The 26724-nt window shown below is 49.9% G+C and overlaps 2 protein-coding genes across 2 annotated transcripts in view; one reads left to right on the plus strand and one right to left on the minus strand.

Moving 5' to 3' along the window:
- Positions 1-1410: 1410 nt before the first annotated feature.
- Positions 1411-13164, minus strand: LOC129472131 (uncharacterized). The gene is made up of 4 exons (XM_063632001.1): positions 12821-13164; positions 12530-12704; positions 2383-2571; positions 1411-2271 (listed from the first exon to the last, which is right to left on the minus strand). The coding sequence occupies exons 1-4, from the start codon at positions 13073-13075 to the stop codon at positions 2222-2224; spliced, it is 669 nt and encodes a 222-aa protein (XP_063488071.1). The 5' UTR covers positions 13076-13164; the 3' UTR covers positions 1411-2221.
- The window catches only part of LOC134735570 (nascent polypeptide-associated complex subunit alpha, muscle-specific form-like), a 54290-nt gene continuing 40639 nt past the window's right edge, over positions 13074-26724 (plus strand). Inside the window, exons 1-2 of the mRNA XM_063631126.1 lie at positions 13074-13108; positions 13159-14348. Of these exons, the coding sequence (XP_063487196.1) occupies positions 13074-13108; positions 13159-14348 (1225 nt within the window). The remainder of the gene's footprint in view (positions 13109-13158; positions 14349-26724) is intronic.

Below are 26724 nucleotides of genomic sequence, written 5' to 3' on the forward strand. Positions count from 1 at the left end.
AAGTCATCCGCCTGCCTCAGCCTCCCAAAGTGCTGGGATTACAGGCGTCAGCAACTGTACCTGGCTCAAAGAATTCTTGATAGCACCTTCTTGATAATTCAGTTCAAGCCAACAAGAATGTATTGGGCATTCACTGACATAAGAATCAGAGCCTGAACCAGGCATAGTGGCTCTCACCTGTAATCCCAGCTATTTGGGAGGCCGAAGCAGGAGGATCACTTGGGCCCAGGATTTCAAGACCAGCAACATAGCGAGACCTCATCTCAACAAAAATAAATAAATATCTTTAAAAAAAGAATCAGAGCTGTAAGTGTGTACAAAAGGTATAAAGTATGCCTGCCTTTAAAAATCATGGCTGGGCATGGTGGCTTATGTCTGTAATCCCAGCACTTTGGGAGGCTGGAGTGGGAAGATTGCTTGAGGCCAGAAGTTGGAGACCAGCCTGGACAACATAGCGAGACTCCATTTAAATAAAATAATAATAATAGAAAATTTTTAAAAAAGAATAGGGCCAGGCGCAGTGGCTCACGCTTGTAATCCCAGCACTTTGGGAGGCCAAGGCGGGCAGATCACGAGGTCAGGAGATCGAGACCATGGTGAAACCCCATCTCTACTAAAAATACAAAAATATTAGCCGGGCGTGGTGGCGGGCACCTGTGGTCCCAGCTACTCAGAGAGGCTGAGGCAGGAGAATGGCATGAACCCGGGAGGCAGAGCTTGCAGTGAGCCGAGATTGTGCCACTGCACTCCAGCCTGGGCGACAGAGCGAGACTCCGTCTCAAAAAAAAAAAAAAGAATAAAAAGCGTTTTACTATAGGGGTGGCAAGAAGGTGGTAAAGCACTAAGATCCAGGGGACCACTTTTCAGTGACAGAGTTGATGGTTCAGTTTGTGCCTTTTTCTCCTTCCTCTTTGATGGAAATCAAGAATGAAACTTTGACCTAAGATAAAGAATGAAACTCAGACATTTTGCCAGCTTGCCAGATCACTTGTATTTAGAAGCATTGCTAGTTGACCTGTCCAATCCTGGGGCTCAGATTCCTATTGCAGGGCTTATGTCAATATCTGTCACTTATGGCCGGGCGTGGTGACTCATGTCTGTAATCCCAATACTTTGGGAGGCCGAGGTGGGTGGATTGCTTGAGCTCATCTGAGCTCGTAGTGAGCAGCCTGAGCCACATAGTGAGACTCCATTTCTACCAAAATCAGCTGGGTATGCTGACATGCACCTGTCATCCCAGCTACTTGGGAGGCTGAGGTAGGAGGCTAGCTTGAGCCAGGGAGGTGGAGGTTGCAGAGAGCCGAGATTGTGCTACTGCACTCCAGCCTGGGCAACCTGACCCTTCTGAGACAGAACCAGACTCTGTCTCAAAAAAAAAAATAATTATCTATCTATCTATCTATCTATCTATCTATCTATCTATTCTATATATCTGTCACTTGTTTTCTTGGGGGTGTGTTGCTTCAGGGTCTGTCTGCTGGAGGTGGGGCATTTAGCTGTGCTTTGTGTTCAAAGGGGCATTCAGATATGTTTATATCATTACTAGTAAATGGCATAATTATATTGTGTTGCAGTGTGTCTGTGTGTGTGTGTGTGTGTGAAAGCGTTCTATTTTAAAATTTTACATGTTTTAAAGCATGCATTCTTCTAACCTCTTATTTCTTCCCGTTGCAAAATCCCAGGTCCCCTAAAACATGGTGGTGGCCTGTGTGTCTCATGTTCTCTCAAAGACCCTGCCTTGCCCTATGCAAGCCATCGCCACTTCGTGGTCTGAAGGTCACCTTGCCTTGTAGCCCAAATGTTGTAAATAGTCTGCTCAAGGTCTGAGAGACATCAGGTTTCCTTCTGTGTAATAAATGTGCTTATTTCACAATAGGGAATGGATCATGCATAAGTATTTTTTAAAATACAAATTTGGCTTTTCTTCAAAACAAGAGGGCTAAGATAGGGCTGGCTCACGATAAAATTGTGAAATGGGCTGAGTTTGTCTTTGGTGCTCCTCTGCTGTCCTCACTCCACTACCCTCCCAGGATCCCTCATAGGCTCAAAGCGGCCCCAGGTGGCCAAGAAGCCTCTGTATAGCACCTTCACTCAGCCTGGTGGCCTGAGAGCCTTGTTTGTGTTGTATCTGACCCATGTCTGTCTTCTCCCTTAAACATTTGCAAAGCATGTTGGGGATTCGGTGCACATAACATCTCTCTCTGCTAAGGCACAAGGTCTCTCAGGCATTTCCCAGTGTCTGCAACACTTTTAACTCAAAGGAGGGGGTTCCTGCCGGAGAGAGAAGGTTGGTGAGGGGCACTGTGTTTCAGCAGACCTGCCACATGCCCCACAAAGTGCCTTGATGTGCACCTGGCCCTAGAATTGGTTTAGTTTTCATACCGCTTTGCCACTTGGCTTCTTTAGGTCCCCAGAGGCCAGAAGTTGCTGCCTTCCCAAGAGGTTCCTTCAAGGCAGTTGGGAGAGACACAGCTCCAGCGAAGCAGCTCTGTGAGTGCCCTTCCCTCTTCCAGCCAGGACTCTGGGTGCTGTCAACATGCAGTTTTCTGAGGGCTGTTCTGAGCTTTCTTCCTATTTATAGAAAAGACATGGGTGATGCTGAGTGCACAGCTTACTACAGTGAAAGGAGTGACTGCTGCAAACATGTACAAAAACATGGCCGTGTCCGTCAGAAGGATTGAGGGCTTAGTGCCGGTGTGGCAAGGTAGAGAAGGGGTTCTGCTAAGGACAGTGACCTGCACCTCCCATGGGTGCTACCCCGCGGTCCTCATGTTGGAAGTATTTATATGTCCTAGGATCTGAGTGCCTTTCTTTTTTCTTTTTCCCTTTTTTTTTTTTTTTTTTTTTTTGAGACGGAGTCTCACTCTAGTGCCCAGGCTGGAGTGCAGTGGTGCAATCTCTGCTCATTGCAACCTCTGCCTCCCGGTTCAAGCAATTCTCTCACCTCAGCCTCCCTAGTAGCTGGGATTACAGGTGCCTGCCACCACGCCTGGCTAATTTTTGTATTTTTAGTAGAGATGGGGTTTGACCATGTTGGCCAGGCTGCTGTCAAACTCCTGACCTCAAGTGATGTGCCTGCCTCGGCCTTCCTAAGTGCTGGGATTACAGGTGTGAGCCACCACGCATGCCCGGCCATGGGTGCTTTTTCTTTCTCTTTCTCTTGATCTCTGCCATCCTTTAGTGTAGATTGACCTTAGATGGGCAGTCCATTCCACCAATGACTGTGATTCTTTAACAAGAACTCTGTTTATTGAGGGTTCCACTGATCCCAGCATTTCTACAGCCTTCTCCATCCCAGGACCTCAAAGCCCAGGCATGGAATTCTATCCAGCCCACCTTTCAGTGGGTGACCCTTTCTCCTATAGACCAATTCCTACACCCTGCTGGTATGGAGTCCTTTTTCTTTTCTTTTTTTTCTTTCTTTCTCTTTCTCTCTCTCTTTCTTTCTTTTTTATTAATAGACTAATGTGGTTATCTGCATGAGAAATGAAGTGCTTATATTAACATTTTCTGAATTGGGAGGGGATGGTTACTGTTCCCCTCCAAGGGCCTTTGGCTCTAAGAGATGAGCACTTCCTTAGTACCGCTCCCGCTGACGTTTCCCTGGGGGCCCAGGATGGACACAGCCTTAGGTTCCGTGTCCTGTTGCTGTTACTGATGGCCGCAACTAATGATGGTGGATGGCGGCCTCTCCCGCCCTAGTCTGTTTCATTCCTTTGGCTTCAGGGAGGGGAAGAGCTGCCTTCTTGGCAACTCCTTGTACGCAGGAACAAGAAGCCGAGGTAGTGGGCCCAGGAGGGAGGAGAGCCAGGCTTCTGGAGACAGGAACCAGGCCTTCTGAACCCACGGGGGCTCCACAGCCATTGCTTCTGAATGCTCAGGCATCTGACCTGCCGTTGTTATCTGATAGGTTCATTTGCCTGATGTGCCACAAGCCAGTATACTGAGACATCTGGGACTGCAGCAGAGAAAGAGTTTAAATCATAGGGCAGCCACATGAGAAGATGGGGGGAAACCTCAAATCTGCCTCCTGAGGAGTTTGGGTCCAGGGATTTTAAGGTGTTTGGAGTGGGCCAAGGTGTGGGGACCATTGACTGGTCGAAGGGTGCAGGGTGAAGTTAGAGTGGGGAGAACCTTTCAGGTGGAAGGTAAGATGAGCACAGGCAGAGAGGGAGTAGCCAATACTGGTTTGTTGTTCGTAAATGTTTCTGCAGCACTTACCAGGTGGTAGACTATTTTGGAGGCTGAGATCCAGCAGTGGACAAAACTAAGCCATGCCCACATGGAGCTTCCATTCTAGTAGTTGCTGGGGGAGACAGACAATAAACGGACAGGCAGAATTCTGTTCTGATGGTAAATATGTGGACAGGCAGGAAAGCAAGTGCAGGTGGGGGTGATCTGAAAAGGCCTTGTCAATCGGCAGGTATTTGATTAGGGAGCAGGAGGAAAGGGGGAACAAGTCACATGGGCATCTGGGGAGAAGCAGTCCTGGCCGAGAATGGCAAATGAAAGGGTCCTGACATAGGTCCATGCCTGGAGCGTTCCAAGATCAGCAAGGAGGCGGGAACAGAGTGAGATGGCTCCTGGATACCATGTGGAAGATGGACTTTGGGAAGCAAGGGCCCCGGGAAACCAGCTAGGAGGCCCGGACAATCATCCAGGCAAAAGAATGATCATGAGCCAGGTGTGACGGCTCACACCTGTAATCCCAGAACTTTGGGAGGCCGAGGTGAGCAGATCACTTAAGTCCAGGAGTTTGAGACCAGCCTGGGAAACATAGCGAAATCCTATCTCTAAAAAAATTAGCTGGTCATGGTGACATGCAACTAACTACTCAGGAGGCTGAGATGGGAGGATCGCTTAAGCTCTGGAAGCGGAGGTTGCAGAAAGCTTGAGCTCTGGAGGCGGAGCTGAGATTGCACTACTGCACTCCAGCCTGGGCAACAGAGCGAGACCCTGTGTCAAAAAAGAGAACAATAGTAGCTTGGACAAGAGTAGAAGCGATGAAAATGATGAGAAAAAAACAGAGAAGTGTTTGGATCCTGAGTATATTTTACAGATGGAGGCAGCAGGCTTTGCTGATGGATTGGACGTAGGCTAAGTCAGGAGCCAAGAATGGCCTGCAATGTTTTTGGCCAGGCACTGGAAGGTTGGAGTTGGTACCTATGGAGATGGGGAAGACTTCAGAGGAGCAGTCTGGGTAGGCAGGATGCAATCAAGACTTTTGTTTTGGAAACACAACTATGGAGATTCCTACCACACATCTACAGGACTTGGAATTGGCAGTTGGCTATCAGAGTCTGGAGGTGAGAGAAGCGGTGGCTGCAGATAGTAACTCGGGAGGCATCAGAGTACAAATGCTGTTCAAAACTAGGAAGCTGGATGAAATCACGCGGAAAGGGAGTGTAGGTAGAGAGGGGGTCCAAGGACCAGGCCATGGGGTCCTCTAACACAAAGAGGGTGGGGGCTGGAGGAGGAACCAGCAGAGGAGACTGAAAAGGAACGGCCAAGGAAGTAGGTGAGAACCAAGAAGGAGTGGCATCTAAAGATCCACAGTAGTAAAAACAGGAGTTCTAAAGATCTGGAGGGGGCCCGCTGTGTCAAATTACATTGATGAGCCCAGCAGACAGTTCTTGAAACTGACCATTGGATTTAGCAACATGGAGGTCAACTTGCGACCTTGATAAGATACGAGTAGAACAAAAGCAATCTTTTATGCTGCCTCTCTAGACCCAGTGCCAAGAAAGGGAAGGATCTCTCAGACTGGGGCTCGTGGTAGCAAAACTGGGTGGCACTGGCTGGGCAGCCTTCAGGTTCTGTAGACCTCAGCGGCTCAGCGGAGGCCTGTTCCTTCTACCATAAGTTTCAGCAGCTGCAGGACCTGGGGACCTGTCCTCTGTCTCCAGTGTTTGCAGAGAGATGCCTCCAGGCCCCTGGTCTCGGGGACCAACGGAATCTAGTTCTAGTCCTTTTTTTTTTTTTTTTTTTTTTTTTGAGGCGGAGTCTCACTCTGTCACTTAGGCTGGAGTGCAGTGGTGTGATCTCAGCTCGCTGCAACCTCCGCCTCCCGAGTTCAAACAATTCTCCTGCCTCAGCCTTCCGATTAGCTGGAATTACAGGCATGCGCCAGCATGCCCTGATACTTTTTTTGTATTTTTAGTAGAGACAGGGTTTCACCATGTTAGTCAGGCTGGTCTCGAACTCCTGACCTCAAATAATCCGCCCGCCTCAGCCTCCCAAAGTGCCGGGATTACAGGTGTGAGCCGCCGCGCCAAGCCGCTAGTTCTAGTGTTATTGTGAGCTGCCAGATTTTCAGCATCAGCTGTCCAGCACAAGTGACCCATCAGACCTTTCAGAAGATTTTACTAAGACTCAGTCACACTATTGCACTTCAAATGTCTTCCATGTGCTCATATTCAGATTGCTGTATTATAATCAAAGCACATTGGCCAGCTTTATATTAAAAGACCTTCTTCAGCCTTTAACTAGTTCAAAGGATGATTTGGTGACCAAAGAAGTCTGCATACTGTGTTGCATTTGCTTGGGGATCCCAGAGCACCAATGTGAATTGTCATGGAGACCCCTACCAATACCTACTGTGCTTCATGAATGAACGGCATTCAAGATCCCTAGAGTAAGCACAGCAGGTGGAGAGCGGTGTTATGGGGCTTTCTCGTGAGGCCCCTCCACGTAACCAGTGACAGCGAGCCTATGTGGGGTGCACCCCAGGCTTGTAGCTTTCTGAGGCGCTGGCTTAACGCAGCAGAGACTTTAGATCTGTGTTGTCTAATACAGTAGCTACTAGCCAGGTGGGCGAATACAATGAGGAAATGAATTTTAAATTTTATTTAATTAATTCAAATAGTCACATGTAGTTAGTGGCTATCCTGTTGGACATTGACTGGCAGCCTTGGGGTAAGCTGGTGCTCCCAGGGTTCTTTAGGTGGGGGGATCCTTGGACAGGGAAAACGTCCTTCCCACAGTCCTTAGGAGTGGAGCTTCAAGTCAGTTTGGTCATTAAAAGGAAATTGGGGCTGCACACAGTGGCTGACGCCTGTAATCCCAGCACTTTGGGAGGCCAAGGTGGGTGGATCACCTGAGGTCAGGAGTTCAAGACCAGCCTGGCCAACATGGTGAAACCCCATCTCTACTAAAAATTTAAAAAAAAAAAAATGAGCTGGGTGTGATGGCATGCACCTGTGATCCCGGTTACTCGGGAGGCTGAGGCAGCAGAATCGCTTGAACCTGGGAGGCGGAGGTTGCAGTGAGCCGAGGTTGCGCTACTGCACTCCAGCCCGGGCAACAGTGTGAGACTCTGTCTCAAAAAAACAAAAAACCACAAAAATTAGCTGGGCCTGGTGGCGGGCACCTGTAATCCCAGCTACTCAGGAGGCTGAGGCAGGAGAATCACTTGAACCCGGGAAGTGGAAGTTGTAGTGTGCAGCTGACCTCCAGCCTGGGTGACAGTGACACTCCGTCTCAAAGAAATTTAAAAAATAAAAAAAAAAAGTAAAAGAGAACTGGGCCTGTTTTGACCTCAAGCTGGAGAAATGGGACATACCTGTTAGATGTATTTATGAAACATGCAGGCAGCAAACAGACCTGGACGCATCTCACTTCTCTGGGCTTGAGGTCAGGGGGTTTCCGTGCATTGTGATGAAAATGCAGGAGTTTCTCTCTGTGCCTGCTGCGTTTGTGAAATGGTGCCCTGTGTGTTCTGTGGAGGCGCAGAGTGGAGGGGAGTGTTCGCTGCCCCGCCTTTGAGGGTCCAGCAGAGGTCCAAATCTCATGTCTGTTGCTTACACACTGTAGGACCTTAGACAGGGTGGTGAGAATGAAGCTTCACTGAGGCTCAGTTTATCATCTGCTAAATGGGCATAATACTAGGGATTTTACAGAGCTGCGGGGGGGATCAAAAGAGAAAGTCTGTAAAACATGTAACAGTGCATAACATATACAATACAGACTCGATATGACAGCTAAATAATACATCTTTATGTATTAAATATCATTCCATCTATTGAGTGTCGATCTCCTAAGAATAAATTGACCTCTCTCTGTCCTCAATTTAATTGGGAAAAAGGTTGCTTTGATGCATGAGCCAAGGAATGGTTTTAGGAAAATAAACTTCTGGAAAATAAACAGAACCTGAAGGCTACATTTGGTTAAAATGTCCAGTCAGCAAAGCAGTAAGTAAACACCTAAAAGTAATTTCCGCCTTTGTACAGTATTTTGACTTCTTGCATTTATTTGCCATTTGTAATCTGGTGGCAATTTCTTCGTGAACCCAACAAATTGGGCTTCCTTATTGAGAGATGGGGCCTTGTAAGTACTAGGTGGGTTCTTTGGAGCACCCCCAGCCATGTGGCATCACCCCCTGCCCCGCCACACACACACACACACACACACACACACACACGCATACACGGTGGCCTGTCCATCACCCCACCAAGCAATTCTCTGATCTCACAGTGCAATGAAGAAAGCCCCTTCCTCTGAGACCCCTTCCTTCTGCAGGGTGCAGTCTGGGGCCCTGTGTCCCTGTAGTTCTGTCTGCAGGGGATGTAAGAGACAGGTTGCCCAGGCCTCTTGATGATGTGCCGCTGTGGCCACTACAGCCCCCTGCAGAGACCCGCTGCAGCCCTGGGATGCCTGATCTTGTGTACTCCCTACCGAAATTAGATCATCTAAGTTAGCAGAGTTGGTGTTTATCAAGAGTGCTGAGGCTTTCCGGTAACTAGCTGGGTTTATGCCATATATTTTAGGCAGTAAGGAAGAATGGGAATGGTGGCTTTTTTTTTCTTTTAACTGAGATAAATCTACATACCATAAGTTTCACCATCTTAAAGTTTACAACTCTGTAGGTTTTAGTATATTCACAAAGTTTTACAACCATCACCACTATCTAATTCCAGAACATTTTCATCCTTTTTTTTTTTTTTTTTAAATGAGACAGTTTTGCTCTGTCACCCAAGCTGGAGTGCAGTGGCACGATCTTGGCTCACTGCAACCTCCACCTCCCAGGTTCAAGTGATTCTCCTGCCTCAGCCCCCAAAGTAGCTGGGACTACAGGCATGTGCCACCACGCCAGGCTAATTTTTGTAAATTTAGTAGAGATGGAGTTTCAACATGTTGGCCAGGCTGGTCTCAAACTCCTGACCTCAGGTGATCCATCCACCTCTGCCTCTGGAAGTGCTGGCATTACAGGCATGAGCCATCATGCCCAGCCAGGACATTTTCATCCTTTAATTAATTAATTAATTAATTATTTTTTTGAGACAGAGTCTTGCTCTGTCGCCCAGGCTGGAGTGCAGTGGCACAATCTCGGCTCACTGCAAGCTCCGCCTCCCGGGTTCACGCCATTCTCCTGCCTCAGCCTCTCCAAGTAGCTGGGACTACAGGCGCCCGCCACCACGCCCGGCTAATTTTTTTGTATTTTTAGTAGAGACGGGGTTTCACCATGGTCTCGATCTCCTGACCTCGTGATCCACCCGCCTCGGCCTCCCAAAGTGCTGGGATTACAAGCGTGAGCCACCGCGCCCGGCCTAATTAATTTATTTTTAAAAATTTAAATTAATTGGTTAATTTTTAGAGACAGGGTCTCCCTCTGTTGTCCAGGCTGAAGTGCACTGGTGTGATCTTGGCTCATTGCAGCCTCAGACTCTGGCCTCAAGCGATCCTCCTGCCTCAGCCTCCTGAGTAGCTGGGACTACAGGTGTGCACCACCATGTCCGGCTAATTTTAAATTTTTTTGTAGAGATGCGGTCTCACAATGTTGCCCTGGCTGGTCTCAAGCTCATCCTCCTTTTTAAATTCTCACTTTTGAACAAGATGGAGCCACGGGCTCCCTGGAGATCCGCGCTCCTTGGGTTCCTTGCCAGGCTTTCCCATTGGCTTGGATCGAGATGTTTCTTTCCCAAGCACTTTACTGATTTCATTTTTCTCATCCGAGGTGGAAAGGTAATCTCAGAGCGGGAGGCCAGCAAGGCACAGTGGCTCAGGCCTGTAATTCCAGCATTTCGGGAGGCCGAGGCGGGTGGATCACTTGTGATCAGGAGTTCGAGACCAGCCTGACCAACATGGTGAAACCCCATCTCTAGTAGAAATTCAGAAATTAGCTGGGCATGGGGGGCGCCTGTAGTCCCAGCTACTCAGGAGGCTGAGGCAGGAGAATCGCTTGAACACAGGAGGCAGAGGTTGCAGTGAGCTGAGATCATGCCACTGCACTCCAGCCTGGGAGACAGAGACTCTGTCTCGAAAAAAAAAAAAAAGGTTGGGGCAGGCCGATCAGGCAGTCACCACCACGCCTGGGCCTCTGGGCCTCTGTGGTTAAATGTAGGACTCAAGGAAAGGCTTCCTGAGGGACCGTTGTGCACCGTGTCTGGGGTTGTGGGCATCCTGCACCAGGGGTGGATAGTGGAGGCTTGTCCGTGCTACCTCTGTGGTTCCCTTTCTCCAAAGCCCTCTTGACTGTGGCCTGTAAGTTAAAGGTTAGAGATGTGGCTGTCTTGGTGCTGGGTGGATTCTAGAGGAGATATGGGTGGGTTCGGTGTCCTCACACCTGGCAGGGCTGGGGAGAAGTGAGACAGAGTTTGGCAGACAGTGAGGCCTTTATAAAACATTCTTTGGCCGGGCCCGGTGGCTCATGCCTATAATCCCAGCACTTTGGGAGGCCAAGGCGGGTGGATCCACGAGGTCAGGAGATCAAGACCATCCTGGCTAACATGGTGAAACCCCGTCTCTACTAAAAATACAAAAAAAAAAAAAATTAGCTGGGCGTGGTGGCGGGCGCCTGTAGTCCCAGCTACTCGGGAAGCTGAGGCAGGAGAATGGCGTGAACCCGGGAGGCAGAGCTTGCAGTGAGCTAAGATCGCGCCACTGCAGTCTAGCCTGGGCGACACAGCAAGACTCCCTCTCAAACAAATAAATAAATAAAAATAAAAATAAAACATTCTTTGTCAACACAAAAATGTTTAAAGAAAAAAAATGAGGCCTAGACTTCGTATGGCCTCTCTGGATGGAAAACTGGATAAGAATCAGGTTATTTCAATTCTCTAGCTGGCAGTCTCGTGTCTCTAAAGCAGATTCATCCCACTGTTAGCTGCCCAGGTCCAGGCATTTTGGTGGCTCTGAAAGGAAAGCAAGAGAAAAAGAGCCCACAATGGTGGGGACCTCCGAGGAGAATGCTCCCAGGTCTGTCTGCAAAGAACAGAGGACCAATGAGAACCAATGTTCCCTCAATGCCTGGAACAAAACAGGTGCTTCATAGAGATGTTTTAGAAGAGCGACTGCATGCATGAGAGGGCCTACTGTGTGCAGCCACTCTGTCTTGCACAGTCCTTATCATCACCCTGGGGGTAGGGAGGTGTGCATTCATTTCATTCACTCATTCATTCATTCATTCATTCATTCCACAATACTTACTGCATCCATACTAGGAGCCTGATGCTATCGGTGTATATGAGGACACACGCTCAGTGTGTGTAAGCAATTTGCAAAGTTGAAGCAGGATGGCAGGTACATGAGGAGTGAGGGCTTGGAGAACCGACGGGCGCCACCTTGGGTCGTGGGTCCACCCTGCTCTCCTCCCTGCGTTGGTTGTGGCCAACCCAGTCTTACCTTTCAGATCCTAATTTCCTCACCTGTAAATGCAGCAGTCCTAGGACTTATCTCAAAGGTCTTTTTGAAGATTGAATGAGATTACTTGGGGGTGCAGGGAGAGGTTGGGAAGATGCTGGCACATTGCCCAGGCCATGTAGTGAGTCAGGGTTGGAACCCACTTTTGTCTGATCACAAAAGCAGACCTCGGCCAGGTGTGGTGGTTCACACCTGTAATCCCAGCACTTTGGGAGACCAAGGCGGTGGATTACGTGAGGTCAGGAGTTTGACCTCAAGTCAGGAGTTTGACCTCAAGTCAGGAGTTTGACCTGCCTGGCCAACATGGTGAAACCCTGTCTCCACAAAAATTAGCTGGGCATGGTGGTGAGCACCTGTAATCCCAGCTACTCGGGAGGCTGAGGCAGGAGAATCACTTGAACCTGGGAGGTGGAGGTTGCAGTGAGCCAAGGTCAGGCCATTGCACTCCAGCCTGGGCAACAAAAGCGAAACTCCATCTCAAAAAAAAAAAAAGAAAAAAGCAGCCCTCTCCCTTGCCATGGGCTGCCTCTAGGACCCATCTGCCTCCTTTTATCCCTCTGAGTCTTTGAGGATCTGAGAAGCCCTTCACCTACCTGCCCCGTGGTGACAGGCACCCTGGACTGAGAGTGGGTGTAGGATTGCCCCCCAGCAACAGGTGTAGGAAAAGTAGGCCTGACCTGCAGCCATCCACCTGCACCTGGGCGTTCTCACCTGCCAGCTGGCTCACTGCTTCTCTAGGACTGTTCTAGAATCCCGGAGGAGTTTGGAAAACATGGGCTCATCACAGACATCTGTTGAGAATAGGCTCACCGCCCCTCCCCTGTGAGAATGGGGGCAGGTCACCCCTGGCCTCCTCTCAGGCCCCCGAGGGTGCCCAAATGTGATTACGCACCTGGGTAGCATTCGCTTCCCTGGCTTCCTCCTAAAGAATCGTCTTCTCCCAGTGCAGGAGGAATGAGTCTCCCCTTCTCACCCCGGGGAGCGGTTGCCTCGTGAGTCCAAGGAGAATCCGCCCTTTCGTTTTGCGCAGGTGGAGATCTCGGGGGCCCAGTTCGGAGTCCCGCAAACTGTGAGTGTGCGAGGAGGGCTTGTTTCTGATGAAACCATTTCCGTCCCGTAACAACCCTGAGGGCAGAAACCCTTACAAAAGGAGGCACCGAGAGATTTGCTGTCCGCTTGATACCGGGGCGCGGTGGTCCTGGGGGCAGCTTGTCCTGGGGGCAGTTTGTCCCGGAAGGGCCGCAGGGCGCACTGTCCTGGATCTATAATGGTTGGGGCAGGAGGGTGGGTGGGGAGCCCCTTCTCCATGGCGGCGGGAGGTCTTCGGCGCTGCACCTGCCCGTGCCTCCCTGCCCACCCCAAGGGCGCCCGACCGCGCGCGCAGGGCAGCGTGGAAAGGGTGGGAAATGCAGGGAGCGCGCCTCGGGGGCTGCCTCATGCTCCCCCCTGCAGCTCCGCGCTCAGGACCCGCGTCCGACTTTGCGTCTCCGGGAACCTTTAAGGCCGGTGAGGGGGGTTGAGCCGCGGCCCCTCGGCTGAGCCAAGCCCTGCCCCACGCAAGGTCCCCGGCCTGGCGCACCCGGCTCCCCAGCGCCGCGCGCCGGCCGTGTCCCTTCCCACCCCAGCCCCCCGGGACCCGAGTGCCGTGCAGGGCCGAGCCTCGTGCCCCGAGGCACGCCGAGCCAAGTCACCCCTGCAGCCCGCGGCGCCGGAACCTGGGGGCGCAGTGAGTGGGGGTAGGGCGCCGGGCCGGCGGGCGGTGGCCGTGGCTGGGTGCCGGTTCCTGGCTTTAGAAGTCCTTTCGCATCTTGTTGAATCCGGGGCTGCATTGGCCCTCCCAGCTCTCCGGACTGGCAACGTCGCAGAGACAACAGGTCCAGCCAGACCCGGGACATCCCCCACACCCGCGTCCAGGACGTGGGTTTCTTCCCTCTTCCGGGCGAGAGGCCCTCGGACTGGGCGTCGCGGCGAGCCCCCCGTGGTTTCTGTTTGCTTTTATACCGTCCCCCGCCCCCTCACCCCGTCCCGGCCCCACCCGGGCCTTGGTCCCACCGCGAAGGGGCGAGGAGTCCCCGGAAGGGTCGTGATGGCTGGGGAGTCCGGGACCTCGGCTCTGGGTAGGCGCGCCCCGCGACCCAGCGGCGGCGTGGGCGAGGGGCGCTGCGCAAACTACGCTCTCTCGCTGGCGAAACGCCAGCCCAGGCGGGCGGCGGCGGTGAAGGGGATTAGGACCAGGACCCCGTGCCCGACGGGACTGGCCCCGCACCCCACGCCGTCCCCCTGCGGTGCGCACCGCATCTGCGCCCTAGGCCGAGGCCAGGCTCGGACCCCTCCCCCGCACCGACGTGATTCGGATCGCGCGGTGCTGGCGCCGCCTTCATGCGCCCCGCCTGGCCCCCACCTGGTCCTCTTTCCTTTTCAGGTGGAGGAGATGCCGCTGTCCCGTCGGTCTGGGGCGAGCCCAGCTCCCCGGATCCCGGGATGGAGAGACGCGTCGCGGCCTCGGGGCCTGGTGGCACCAGCAGGAAGGAGGACCCGGCGGCGGGCTCTGCCTGGGCTTGCCTGGGCTTGTTCCGAGCCGAGCTGCTTCTCGGTGACCACGCAGATCGGGGGCATTTGGAGATTTTCTGGGAGTCCTGCAGCCAAGCTCCGGGGCAAGAGAGGCCTGGAAGCCTGCACTACCTGCTCGCCCCGTCCCAGCATGCACCCAGGTAAACGCTTGTGTTTCTCAGTCCGTGCGAAAGTTTGCAAAGAAGGAGGCGGCAACTAGACCAACAACTTTAATAATCATAGTCATAATAATGAAAACCCTGTTCAATTGTGTAGCCTCCGTAAGGGGAAGAATTTCCAAGAAGCAACAGAATGTTCTTTGATTTTATAATCTCTGGGGAGAAAGGATTCGTTTTTTGGGGTTTTGCTCGGCTAGTTCTTTCTTCCGTCCTCTATCTCCAGCGTGGGGCGAGGAAGGCTGACTGGTCCATGGATGGCAAATGGGGACCCTGGCTCTCTTGCGCTGCTGGCCACGGTGATACTGCAGCAAATGCTCAACCTCCCCAGTTCCTCTCCTCACCTTGAAGGTGGAGGCATTGATACTAGCCACCCACGGTTGCAAAAAACTCACATGAAAGGGAAAGTTAAAGTGCTTCGGTCACTAAAGTAGCGTTGTCTAAGAGGTCAAGGCTTTGGAAGACTTCTGCTCTAGAAGAGGGGAACGGGAGAGGGGCTTTCAGCCAACCCGGCCCCGAGGTGAACGCGCGCGCCCCCTGCTGGCTGGAGCCCTATCCAGCCTGGGAGCCGCCAGTGGGGAAGGAGACTGAGGGGAGGTGGTCCCTGGAGTTCCTTGCTCCTGGCCGGAGCAGCAGGTGCCGGTGCTCCTGAGGCCCCCTCCCTCACGTTACGTGGATGGGGCCTGTAGCACCGACAGGGCACATGCTTCAGCGTCTCCCTGTTTCTGTGTCAGGTGGGGGACAGGAGCTAGGCTCTGCAGAAGGTTCCAGAGCCTGGGCCTTCCTGTTGCATCCACACTAGGCTCCTGGAGCCGAGGGGTGGCTGGGCTCTCTGCATACATGCATGTGAAACTCTAGCAGATACCAAGTCACGTTAAGGGGGCTAAATGGCCCACTGCAGTTATGTTAGCCAGTTCTGCCTCTGCCCAGTTCTGAGATATCTTTGGGACAAATGGCCACTGCCCTGAGCCCCTGTGTCTTCCTGCATGAGCCACAAATGCTGTGTAGTCATGGCTGAGGAAGAGGGGAGGTGCCTGTGCTTGCAAACATTCCCCTTGAAGGACTATCCAGGAGCAGAGGGAGCAGCTGGGGGCAGCATCCGTTGATACCCTGAGCCCATTGGCACCTACTGCCACATGGGTTAGTGGCCTGTCTCCTGAGCTTCCCCAAGCTGGCCAAAACTGGCCAGGACTGCCCTGCTCTCCCCTCCCAATCCAGCTTTCTCTTGGGCCTCCAGGATCCCTTGGCTAGCTGGCGTGGTGGCCATGAGGACTACACTTTTACACCCCACCCCTGCCCTTGGCACACATTGCAAATCAATAATGCTAAGCCTAGACAGGCCCCCAGGTCTTTCTCATCATAGCATCCATGCAGTGCTTCCCATTGATTGTGTCACCCAATTGCCACCCCAGCCCTACACCTGCCCTTGTAACTGGTCCCTGGGCTGGGGGTGTAGGAGGACTCAAGGATGAACAAGATGCTGCCATTGGTTATAGGATACACTACCTCCAGCTAGAGGTTATCGGATCTATGCAGAAGATAATAACTAGGCAGGACTCATTCATTCATGTGACAAATATTTACAGAGTCCTTGCTATACGCAATGAGTCATTGAGGAGAAACCTACAGAAAGATGAGGGGGAAGGCTTTTCAGGCAGAAGGGTTAGTAAGTGCAAAGGCCCTGTGTTTGGTGCATTGGAGAAATTGCAAGAAAGGCGGTGAGACTGAAGATCAACTCATGTGATACTTGGTAATGAATATCACGTGAAAACAAGGAAGTTTTCTTGTCTAGCCCTGAAATTTGCCTTGGTTGGCAGATCCTTCCTTCCCAGAGAGCACACATCAGTCCTGCAGCTACAGCTGTCTGTCTGACATACTTGTAAGAATGAACTGTTTAGTGCAGGCTCTGGGAGGCAGTGCCATGTGGGTCACTGACATACATGGTGCCAATCATTTTTCTCCATTCGTAAGGCACCTCGGGACCCCACTGGGGCCCCAGTGTTCCAGTAAGGATATGGGTTTTGAGTTAAGGAGCCGCCTTCTAGCTCCGTCTCTGTCACTAGCTGTGCTAATTTGGAAATAGGACTTCCTTTCCTGGCTTTGGTTCCTCATCTATAAAAATTGCCCTTATGTTAGGACCTACGTGGTAGAGGCATGAGATAAAATAATTCAATAATGTGCATAAACCAGGGAGCAGGGTGCTGTGGCAACTATTAGGTAGCATCAGTGATAAAGCACTTTGCTTTCATGGATATTTTATGTGTTCACTAAATCAGAACTTTCCTCTATGCTGATGTAGTCTAGTGAGGTCTGGGGAGTTTCTTGTTTGATTTTTGCATTGCAAATATTCATCTCTTCCCCTCCCTAAAAAAACCACTGCTTTTTTTTTTTTTTTTTTTTTTCTTTTTTTGAGGCAGGATCTCACTCTGTCACCCAGGCTGGAGTGCAGTGGCATAACCGTAGCTCACTGGAACCTGGAACTCCTGAGCTCAAGCGATTCTCCCACCTCAGCATCCTGAGTAGTTAGCACTACAGGCATGTGTCACCATGCCCAGCTAATTTTTAAATTTTCTGTTGAGATGGGGTCTTGCTATGTTTCCCAGGTTGGTCTCAACCTCCTGGGCTCGAGTGATCCTCCCGCCCCAGCCTCCCAAAGTGCTGGGATTACAGGTGTGAGCCACCTCGCCCGGCCTACATTTTTTTTCATTAACTAGTATTGCAAATATTTAAATGGAGTAAAATGCCTTGAGTTGATGCCGAAAGGAAAAATAAGGGTCTATAAGGGGATCTGGCTGAGGCATGACACGGTTTGAGTACACCCTCTCCTGTGTCCCTGGCTGTGGGTTACCGCACCTGGGGCAGGCAGTGCCACCTGGGGAAGGCTTGGTAGAAGTTCCTGCCTCTCGCGCTCACAGAGCTTTTGACCCACCAGGCTCACCCAGGGCCCCACTGTGACCTCCGTGGCACCAGGTGACTCTTACTCTGCACTGTCATTTGGGGCCCTCAGCCATCCCACCTCACCTCACATGGTCCCAGCAGCTCCTGCCCGATTCCCATGCCTCCTCTGCACAGAGAGCCCACCCTCCTCTTGACAGATCAGTAACTCCTTATGAGGAAGATGGTTTCCATACTCAGTAGATGGGACAGTGGGGGCAGCAAGGGAGGGTCCGCCAGAGGAGACAGAGCTGGCCTGACAGTGGTGGGGGTTGGGGGTGTCTGTTGACTTGTTGAGCCAAATTGATTCCTAATCCTGGCATTAAACATCCTGCGAGGCTGTCACCTCATCTCAAAACAAGATTAGTTAAAATGGACTTGAATTAAAGGCGGATAAGACTACTGTCGCTATCACCCCCTGTTACTCTGCAATCCACCACCAGTGAGGGGTGAAGCGAGTTTAAAATCCTAGGCCACATGGTCGACCACTGATCAGTCGTCCGTGATCATCACAAGGAGAGTGGCGGTGAACTGGCTTCCCAAACCCCAAAGCAAATAGAAAGCCCTCACCTTCAGGGCTGGGTGCGGTGGCTCACACCTGTAATTCCAGCACTTTGGGGTGCTGAGGCGGGTGGATCACTTGAGGCCAGGAGTTCAAGACCAGCCTGGACAACACGGTGAAACCGTTGTCCCTACTAAAAGTACAAAAATTAGCTTGGCGCCGTGGCGCATGCCTATAATCCCAGCTACTCGGGAGGCTGAGGCGGAAGAATCACTTGAACCCGGAAGGCAGAGGTTGCAGTGAGCCATGATCATGCCACTGCTGCATTCCAGCCTGAGTGACAGAGTGAGACTGTGTCTCAGAGAAAAACACAAAAAGAAATCCCTCACCTCCAGGCTGAAAGACAGAGAAATAGTTCTTGATAATTTGCTGAGAAAAAAAACGTTGTTTCCTGACTTTGTAATGATCGCCATTCTAACTGGTGTGAGATAGTATCTCATTGTGGTTTTGATTTGCATTTCTCTGATGGCCAGTGATGATGAGCATTTTTTCATGTGTTTTTTGGCTGCATAAATGTCTTCCTTTGAGAAGTGTCTGTTCATGTCCTTCGCCCACTTTTTGATGGGGTTGTTTGTTTTTTTCTTGTAAATTTGTTTGAGTTCATTGTAGATTCTGGATATTAGCCCTTTGTCAGATGAGTAGGTTGCGAAAATTTTCTCCCATAACAACAGGTGCTGGAGAGGATGTGGAGAAATAGGAACACTTCTACACTGTTGGTGGGACTGTAAACTAGTTTAACCATTGTGGAAGTCAGTGTGGCGATTCCTCAGGGATCTAGAACTAGAAATACCATTTGACCCAGCCATCCCATTACTGGGTATATACCCAAAGGACTATAAATCATGCTGCTATAAAGACACATGCACACGTATGTTTATTGCAGCACTATTCACAATAGCAAAGACTTGGAACCAACCCAAATGTCCAACAACGATAGACTGGATTAAGAAAATGTGGCACATACACACCATGGAATACTATGCAGCCATAAAAAATGATGAGTTCATGTCCTTTGTAGGGACATGGATGAAACTGGAAACCATCATTCTCAGTAAACTGTCGCAAGGACAAAAAACCAAACACCGCATGTTCTCACTCATAGGTGGGAATTGAACAATGAGAACACATGGACACAGCAAGGGGAACATCACACTCCGGGGACTGTTGTGGGGTGGGGGGAGGGTGGAGGGACAGCATTAGGAGATATACCTAATGCTAAATGACGAGTTAATGGGTGCAGCACACCAACATGGCACATGGATACATATGTAACAAACCTGCACATTGTGCACATGTACCCTAAAACTTAAAGTATAATAATAAAAAAAATTTTTTAAATGACATCACTTTGTATCCTATAAATATATACAATTTGTCAATATATAATTTAAAAAAATTGTTAAATTTATCACAACCTGGCCACCACCCAGCCACCCCCTGTCCTGGACACCCAGCCTCATAGTGCTGGGTGGAGGTAGAGAGACCCTGCTGGCGTTGGAGGACAGCTGTGATGGTCTTTTAGGGAGAAGGTGAGACAGGCTCAAAGTAATACAGTCGAGCCTCTTTACCTGGGGGTTCCACATCGGCTGATTCAGCCAGCCTAGGGTCCAAAATGTTCGAAAAAACAAAAATAAATAATAATAATAATACAACAATAAAAAATAATATAAATGGGCCGGCTGTGGTGGCTCATGCCTGTAATCCCAGCACCTATGGAGGCCAAGACTGGAGGATTGCTTGAGCTCAGGAGTTGGAGTCCAGTCTGGGCAACATAGCAAGACCCCTGTCTAATAAAAAATAATAATAATACAAATTTTAAAACCATGCAGTGTAACGACTATTCACACGGCATTTACGTGGTATTAGATATTATAAGTAATCTAGAAATGATTTAAAGTGTGTGGAAAGGCCAGGAGCAGTGGCTCACGCCTGTAATCCCAGAACTTTGAGAGGCCAAGGTGGGTGGATCACCTGAGGTCAGGAGTTCGAGACCAGCCTGGCCAACGTGGTGAAACCCCGTCTCTACTAAAAATGCAAAAATCAGCCAGGTGTGGTGGCAGGTGCCTGTAATCCCAGATAATCGGGAGGCTGAGGCGGTAGAATCACTTGAACCTGGGAGGTGGAGGTTGCAGTGGCTGAGATCGCGCCATTGCACTCCAGACTGGGCTACAAGAGCAAAACTCCATCTCAAAATAAATAAATACGGTGGCACGTGCCTGTAATCCCAGCTACTCGGGAAGCTGAGGCAGGAGAATTGCTTGAACCCCGTAGGTAGAGGTTGCAGTGAGCCGAGATTGCACCACTGGAAGTGACAGAGTAAGATGTATGTGAAGGATGTGTGTAGTTATATACAAATACCACAAAATTGTATAAAAGGGGCTTGAGCATCCTCAGATTTTGGTATTCACAGGGATCCTGGGACCAATCCCCCTGGGACATTGAGAGACAACTATATTTCATACCAGGTATAATTCTCGTTCGGTCCCTTCCCTTTTGGTTTCAGGCATAATACTTTGCCCGCTGCCCCACAGCTCTGAGCCTACACTATGGGTCCTGGTAACTCTCCAGAACCCCTCAACTTTGACACCTAACAAGGACTGTCCTATCCCTTCAAATGCTGTTGAACCCTAAAATACTTCAAAACTTCCGTTCCCCTAGAGCCACTTATAAGCCACATCATTCCACACTGAATTTTTTAAAAAACAGCAAACACTTCCCTGCCTCTCATCTGTCCCCTTCACGAAGAATCACACCTTCTCCAAATGCTGCCAGATTCGCACGCTTTGATGGCACACACAGCACTCATTATGTTCATTTAAGTGAATTATTTCCAGTTAAGCCCAATTACCATATGAGAGGCTCACACTTGTGCTTGTCTTTAAATGTGGGTCAAATTAACTTTGTTAGAGGTTGTTTTTAAGGCAGTGGAGAAATATAAAGAACATTGTCTGGAAGTTACTTGGTCCTTGTTTTTTGTTTTTTTGTTTGTTTGTTTGTTTGAGACAGGGTCTCCCTCTGTTGCCCAGGCTGGAATGTCGTGGTGAGATCTCGGCTCACTGCAGCCTTGACCTCCCCTGGCTCAAGTGATCCTCCCGCCTCAGTCTTCCAAGTAGCTGGGACTTTACATGTGCACCATACCCAACTAATTTTTTAAATTTTTTGTAGGGGTAGTGTCTCATTATGTTGCCCAGGCTGGTCCTCATTTTACCCCTTCATTATCTCAGTGGTGCATGACCAGAATATAACACCTCTCAATTCATTTTCTTTTTTTTAAATAAGAAAAGAATAATAATAATTTTAGGCCGGGCGCTGTGGCTTACATCTGTAATCCCAGAACTTTGGGAGGCCAAGGCGGGTGGATCACTTGAGGTCAGGAGTTTCAGACCAGCCTGGGCAACATGGTGAAACCCTGTCTCTATTAAAAATATAAAAATTAGCCAGGCACGGTGGCATGCATCTGTGATCCCAGCTACTCAGGGGGCTGAGGTAGGAGAATCACTTGAACCCAGGAGGCAGAGGTTGCAGTGAACCGAGACCACACCACTGCACTCCAGCCTGGGTGACAGAGTGAGACTTCATCTCAAAAAAAAAAAAAAAAAAAATTTAAAGGTGGTATCTCACTCTGTCACCCAGGCTAGTCTCAAATTCCTGGCCTCAAGCAGCCCTCCTGCCTCAGCTCAACCTGTTTCCTTATCCTAAAATAAATCATTCCTGTCCTGCCTACCTCCCAGAGTCTGTAGGAGGATCGCACAAGATGGGTCCTTATTCCCAAATCCTCCCTGATACACCTCATGTTCAAAGCTCTGTCCTCCAGGTACAATAGCTAGACAACTCATTGCCACCCTGATGGTCTTCACAGTCTGGTCAGGACAACAGAAGGTAAATAACTAATACACAAATAGCCAACATTGACTGAATACTCGCAGTATGCTCAGCCCTTACTGTAAAGTGCTAAGCAGTTTACAAATATTACCTTATTTCATCCCTATACCAGTCCTCTGAGGTGGCTGCTATTGTTCCCATGTTTACACGTAGGAAACTGAGGCTTAGAGGGGTTTTGTTGATGGGTACATGTGTGATCATGGTAGAGCCTGGCTTGAACATGTGTAGCATGACCCAGAGTCTGTGGACGTGATCGCTCTGCTTCTGTAAAGGTGCAGGGTGACAGGCACGAGAACCACAAACCGCACACTTGTCTGGGACTGTTGTCGTGGCCACATCTTCATTATCATCATCAGATTCGTTTTCTATTGCTGCGTAACAGAGTTCTACAAAGTAGCTTAGGAAACACACATTTATTATCGCACAGTTCCTGTGGGTCAGGAGTCTGGGCACAGTTTAGCTGGGTCCTGTGTAAGGCTGCCATTAAGGTCTAAGCCAGGGCTGGGGTCTCATCTGGTGATTCAGCTGGGGAAAGATCCTCTTCCAAGCTCACTCAGGTTGTTGGGGGAATTTTTCTCATTGCGGTTGGACGACTGGGGTCCTTGGCTTCTTGCTGGCTGTTGACTGGCGCTGCTCTCAGCTCCTAGAGTCCACCCACAGGCCTTTGCCTTGTGGCCCCCTCCCTAGGCTCTCCCACAGCATGGCAGCTTGTTTCTTTAAAACCAGTGAGGGAGAGCGTCTTCAGCATGAGCCTGCCAGCAGGAGAGGGAATCTTATATAACGTAGCGCACTCCTTGAGTGACACTCTGCCATCCATGCCATATTCTGTTGGCTAGAAGCCAGTCACAGGTCTTGCCCATACTAAAGAAGGGGGTCACACAAAGGCATGAACACCATGAGGAAGTGGCCATAGGGGCCACCTTATCATTTGTCACCCACAATTTCTAACTTCATGTGTGCTTGTCCTTAAATATGTGTCAAATGAACTTTGTTAGAAACTGTATGTAAGTCGATGGAGAAACAGAACATTGAGAGTTACAGTGTTCCTGATGGTTTCTTGTCATGTCAACAACTTACAAGAACATTTAGGATGCCAGCAGCGTGTCTGATATGTTTTTTATTCCCTCCTGGATTCCATGGACCTGCCCTCTGGGGAGTTAATACAGTCAGGGTCGCCTCTATGGTTAAATGATCCCCAGGAGTTTACAGAAGAGGAACTGAGCCACGGGATCTTGAGACAGAGCAACAAGGGAAGAGAGAGCCCAGTGTTGAATTTAGGCATTTGGTAAAAACTTTAAAATTCATCCACTTATTTATTGATTCCTCAGTTCATCTGCTCATGTGTTCATATATCCAGCACATTTCAGTGACTTCCTTCTGTATGGTGCGTTCAGTACTGTGCCGGTGTTGACGCAAACGTGGCTATGTCCCCACTGTGTCCAGGGCAGAGTTAACAGATAGGAGAGGTGGGATGCCTCTGCCTGGGACACTGTGGGTGGCTTCATTCCCTTTGGGCTTGGGGACCATCCTGGAGTCCACTGCAGGCACAAGCAGGCAAAGGGAACAGCCTTTTGTTGGAGTTCAGAGGTGCAGAGGGCGGGTGTGGGGCAACCCCAGGGGGCTCAGTCATGCCTCAGGGCAGGTAGGGGGCCAGAAGCAGTGGCCACTGCACCCTACCTCCCCACTTCACTAGGAAAATGGGAGGGAGTGGAATGTCACCTCTTGAGGTGGTTTGTCTTTGGGGCACAAGATACCTCTGGACAGGAGCCTCAACACCAGACAGACAGGTTCCTGGGAAACCTTGAGTGTTTTATTTTTATTTTATTTTATTTTATTTATTTATTTATTTTTTGAGACAGAGTCTCATTGCAACTCCCAGGCTGGAGTACAATGGCATGATCTCAGCTCACTGCAACCTCCACTTCCCAGGTTCAAGCGATTCTCCTGCCTCAGCCTTCCAAGTGGCTGGGATTACAGGTGCATGCTACCACGCCTGGCTAATTTTGGTATTTTTAGTAGAAACGAGGTTTCACCATATTGGCCAGGCTGGTCTTGGACTCGTGACCTCAAGTGATCCACCTGCTTTAGCCTCCCAAAGTGTTGGGATTACAGGCGTGAGCCACCACACCCAGCGAGTGTTTTAGACAGCTAAAGATTCATCCTGGCTGGATGCGGTGCCTCATGCCTGTAATCCCAGCACTTTGGGAGGCTGAGGAGGGAGGATTGCTTGAGCCCAGGAGTTCAAGACCAGCCTGGGCAACATGGTGAAACATTGTCTCTACAAAAAAAAAAAAAAAATCAAAAAGATGAGGCAGGAGGATTACTTGAGCCCTGGAGGTTGAGGCTGCAATGAGCCATGATTGTGCCACTGCACTCCCTCCTGGGTGACAGAGCGAGACCCTGCCTCAAAAACAAACAAAAATCCTCCCTGTACTGGCACTTTTCAATTCTATTGTTTTTGGTTGGAAGTCTTTCTAGACTATAACTCATGCTTCCCTCTTCTTAAAACAGAATAAACACAATTTTACCTTTTCTTCCTAAGCTTACTGGTCACTGTGAACATGCATTGCTGTGTCTGTGTGAAGCCACCTCCTGGAGGCCCTGGCCTCAGGTCACAGGGCTTTTTTAAATGTCACGAGTGTGGTTTATAGAATTTCCATTTCTTCCCTTGTTCTCTTTCTCTCACTTGTCTTTCCTTGTTCTTGCCGGTGAATCTGATTTCAGCAAACCTTTCCTTCCCTTCTGAGTTGCTGCTTCTAAATTACTGTGGGGTCAGGAACCCTCATTCCTATTTAGGTTAAGATTTTGAAATAAGACCATCTTGGATGATCTGGGTGAGCCCTAAGACAGGTGTCTTTAGAAACAGAGGCAGAAGGAAATTTAAGACAGTCAGAAGAGGAGAAAACACAGACACACAGAGAAGGCCACTGAAAGACAGAGGCAGAGACTGGAGTGATGCAGCCACCAGCCCAGGAATGCTGGGACCGCCACCAAAGGTAAAAAGAGACAAGGGAGCCTTCTTCAGGCCAGACATGGTGGGTCACGCCTATAATCCCAGCACTTTGGTAGGCCGAGGAGGGTGGATCATCTGATGTCAGGAGTTCGAGACCAGCCTGGCTAACATGGTGAAACTCCATCTCTACTAAAAATACAAAAATTAGCCAGGCATGGTGGCGTGTACCTGTAATCCCAGCTACTCGGGAGGCTAAGGCAGAATTGCTTGAACCTGGGAGGCGGAGGTTGCAGTGAGCCAAGATCATGCCACTGTACTCCGGCCTGGGTGACAGAGTGAGACTCTGTGGAAAAAAAAAAAAAAAAAAAAATGAGTTCATACAGTGGAGTTCAAGGGCAAGCTGGGCCTCACCCCAATGTCAGAATGGGGGGGCAGAGGTCATTTGGAAACAAAGTATTGCTTTGATTCATCACTTTCCTTTAGCTTAGCTTTAGTAGTGCTATTTACCTGATATTGAATTTCAGCTGTGAAGTTGAGAGTGGGGAGAGTGTTTATCCAAGGAGAGTATTGATTAACAGAATATGAGATATTAACAGAACACCATGTTGAGGGTAACAGTATGTTCTGAGGAGGGACAGGAACTTGGGCGCAGGAGTTTGAGCTGCTCAGAGACTTTCTTTTTTTAAAGACAGGGTCTTGCTTTGTTGCTCCGGCTGGAGTGCAGTGGGGTGATCATGGCTCACTGTAGCCTTGACTTCCCAGACTCAAGCCGTCCTCCCACTTTAGCCTCCCAAGTAGCTGGGACTATAGGCATGCGCCACCATGCCTGGCTAATTTTTTTTTTTTTTTTGTAGAGATGGGTTTCGCCATGTTGCCCAGGCTGGTCTTGAACTCCTGGGCTCAAGCGATCTGCTCACCTCAGCCTCTCAACGTGCTGTGATTACAGGCGTGGGCCACCAAAGTGCTGTGATTACAGGCATGAGCCACCGTGCCCAGCCCAGAGGCTGCTTTCCTACCCTGCCTCTCTGTAACAACCCCATTGCAGTTGTGAATGAGCTTATTCATGACTCCAGGAGTATAATAATTTCCTGTGGCTGCTGGATGGCTTAAATTATTCCCTCACAGCTCTGGAGGCCAGAAGTCTGAAATCCAGCAGGGCCGTACTCCCACTGGAGGCTCTAGGGAAGAAGCCTCCCTTGTCTCTTTTTACCTTTGGTGGCGGTCCCAGCATTCCTGGGCTGGTGGCTGCATCACTCCAGTCTCTGCCTCTGTCTTTCAGTGGCCTTCTCTGTGTGTCTGTGTTTTCTCCTCTTCTGACTGTCTTAAATTTCCTTCTGCCTCTGTTTCTAAGGACACCTGTCTTAGGGCTCACACAGATCATCCAAGATGGTCTCATCTCAAAATCTTAATCAGCTCTGCAAAGACCCACATGCTCTGGTTGCAGGGATTTGATGTGGCTATCTCTCCAGGGTGTTTTTCAGCCCACTGCAATGAGTGACGCAGTAAAAGGGTGAAGAACAGTGCCTGACGCATAGTGGGGCTGCTGTTTCTATTGCTATTGCTGCTGCTTTTGGATTACTTCTCATCCTTTCATTCATTCACTTGGTATTCAGGTATCGGCCCTGGCTCCTCATCATGCTAGGTGCCAAGAGGGATAAAGTGAAGTGAGGCACCCTGATCCACAAGGGGATGATGCCCCATGTTTCTGGATATCTGAAGTCCCACAGTACAGTGGACTCTACTGGCTGAAACTACAAACCTGCCACACTTACGGTATTGTGACTTCAGGGCGTGGCATTCCTAGTTACAAGCAGCCAACTTGCCAAATAACCTTGTGAAAAGTCCAAATCATTGTCAACTTATGAATTAGGTGTACTTGGCCGGGCACAGTGGCTTACGTCTGTAATCGCAGCACTTTGGGAGGCCGAGGTGGGTGGATCACCAGAGGTCAGGAGTTTGAGACCAGCCTGACCAACATGGGGAAACCCCATCTCTACTAAAAATACAAAAAATTAGACGCGCATGGTGGT

Source organism: Symphalangus syndactylus, chromosome 22 (assembly GCF_028878055.3).
Source record: "Symphalangus syndactylus isolate Jambi chromosome 22, NHGRI_mSymSyn1-v2.1_pri, whole genome shotgun sequence".
Classification (NCBI taxonomy): Eukaryota; Metazoa; Chordata; class Mammalia; order Primates; family Hylobatidae; genus Symphalangus; species Symphalangus syndactylus.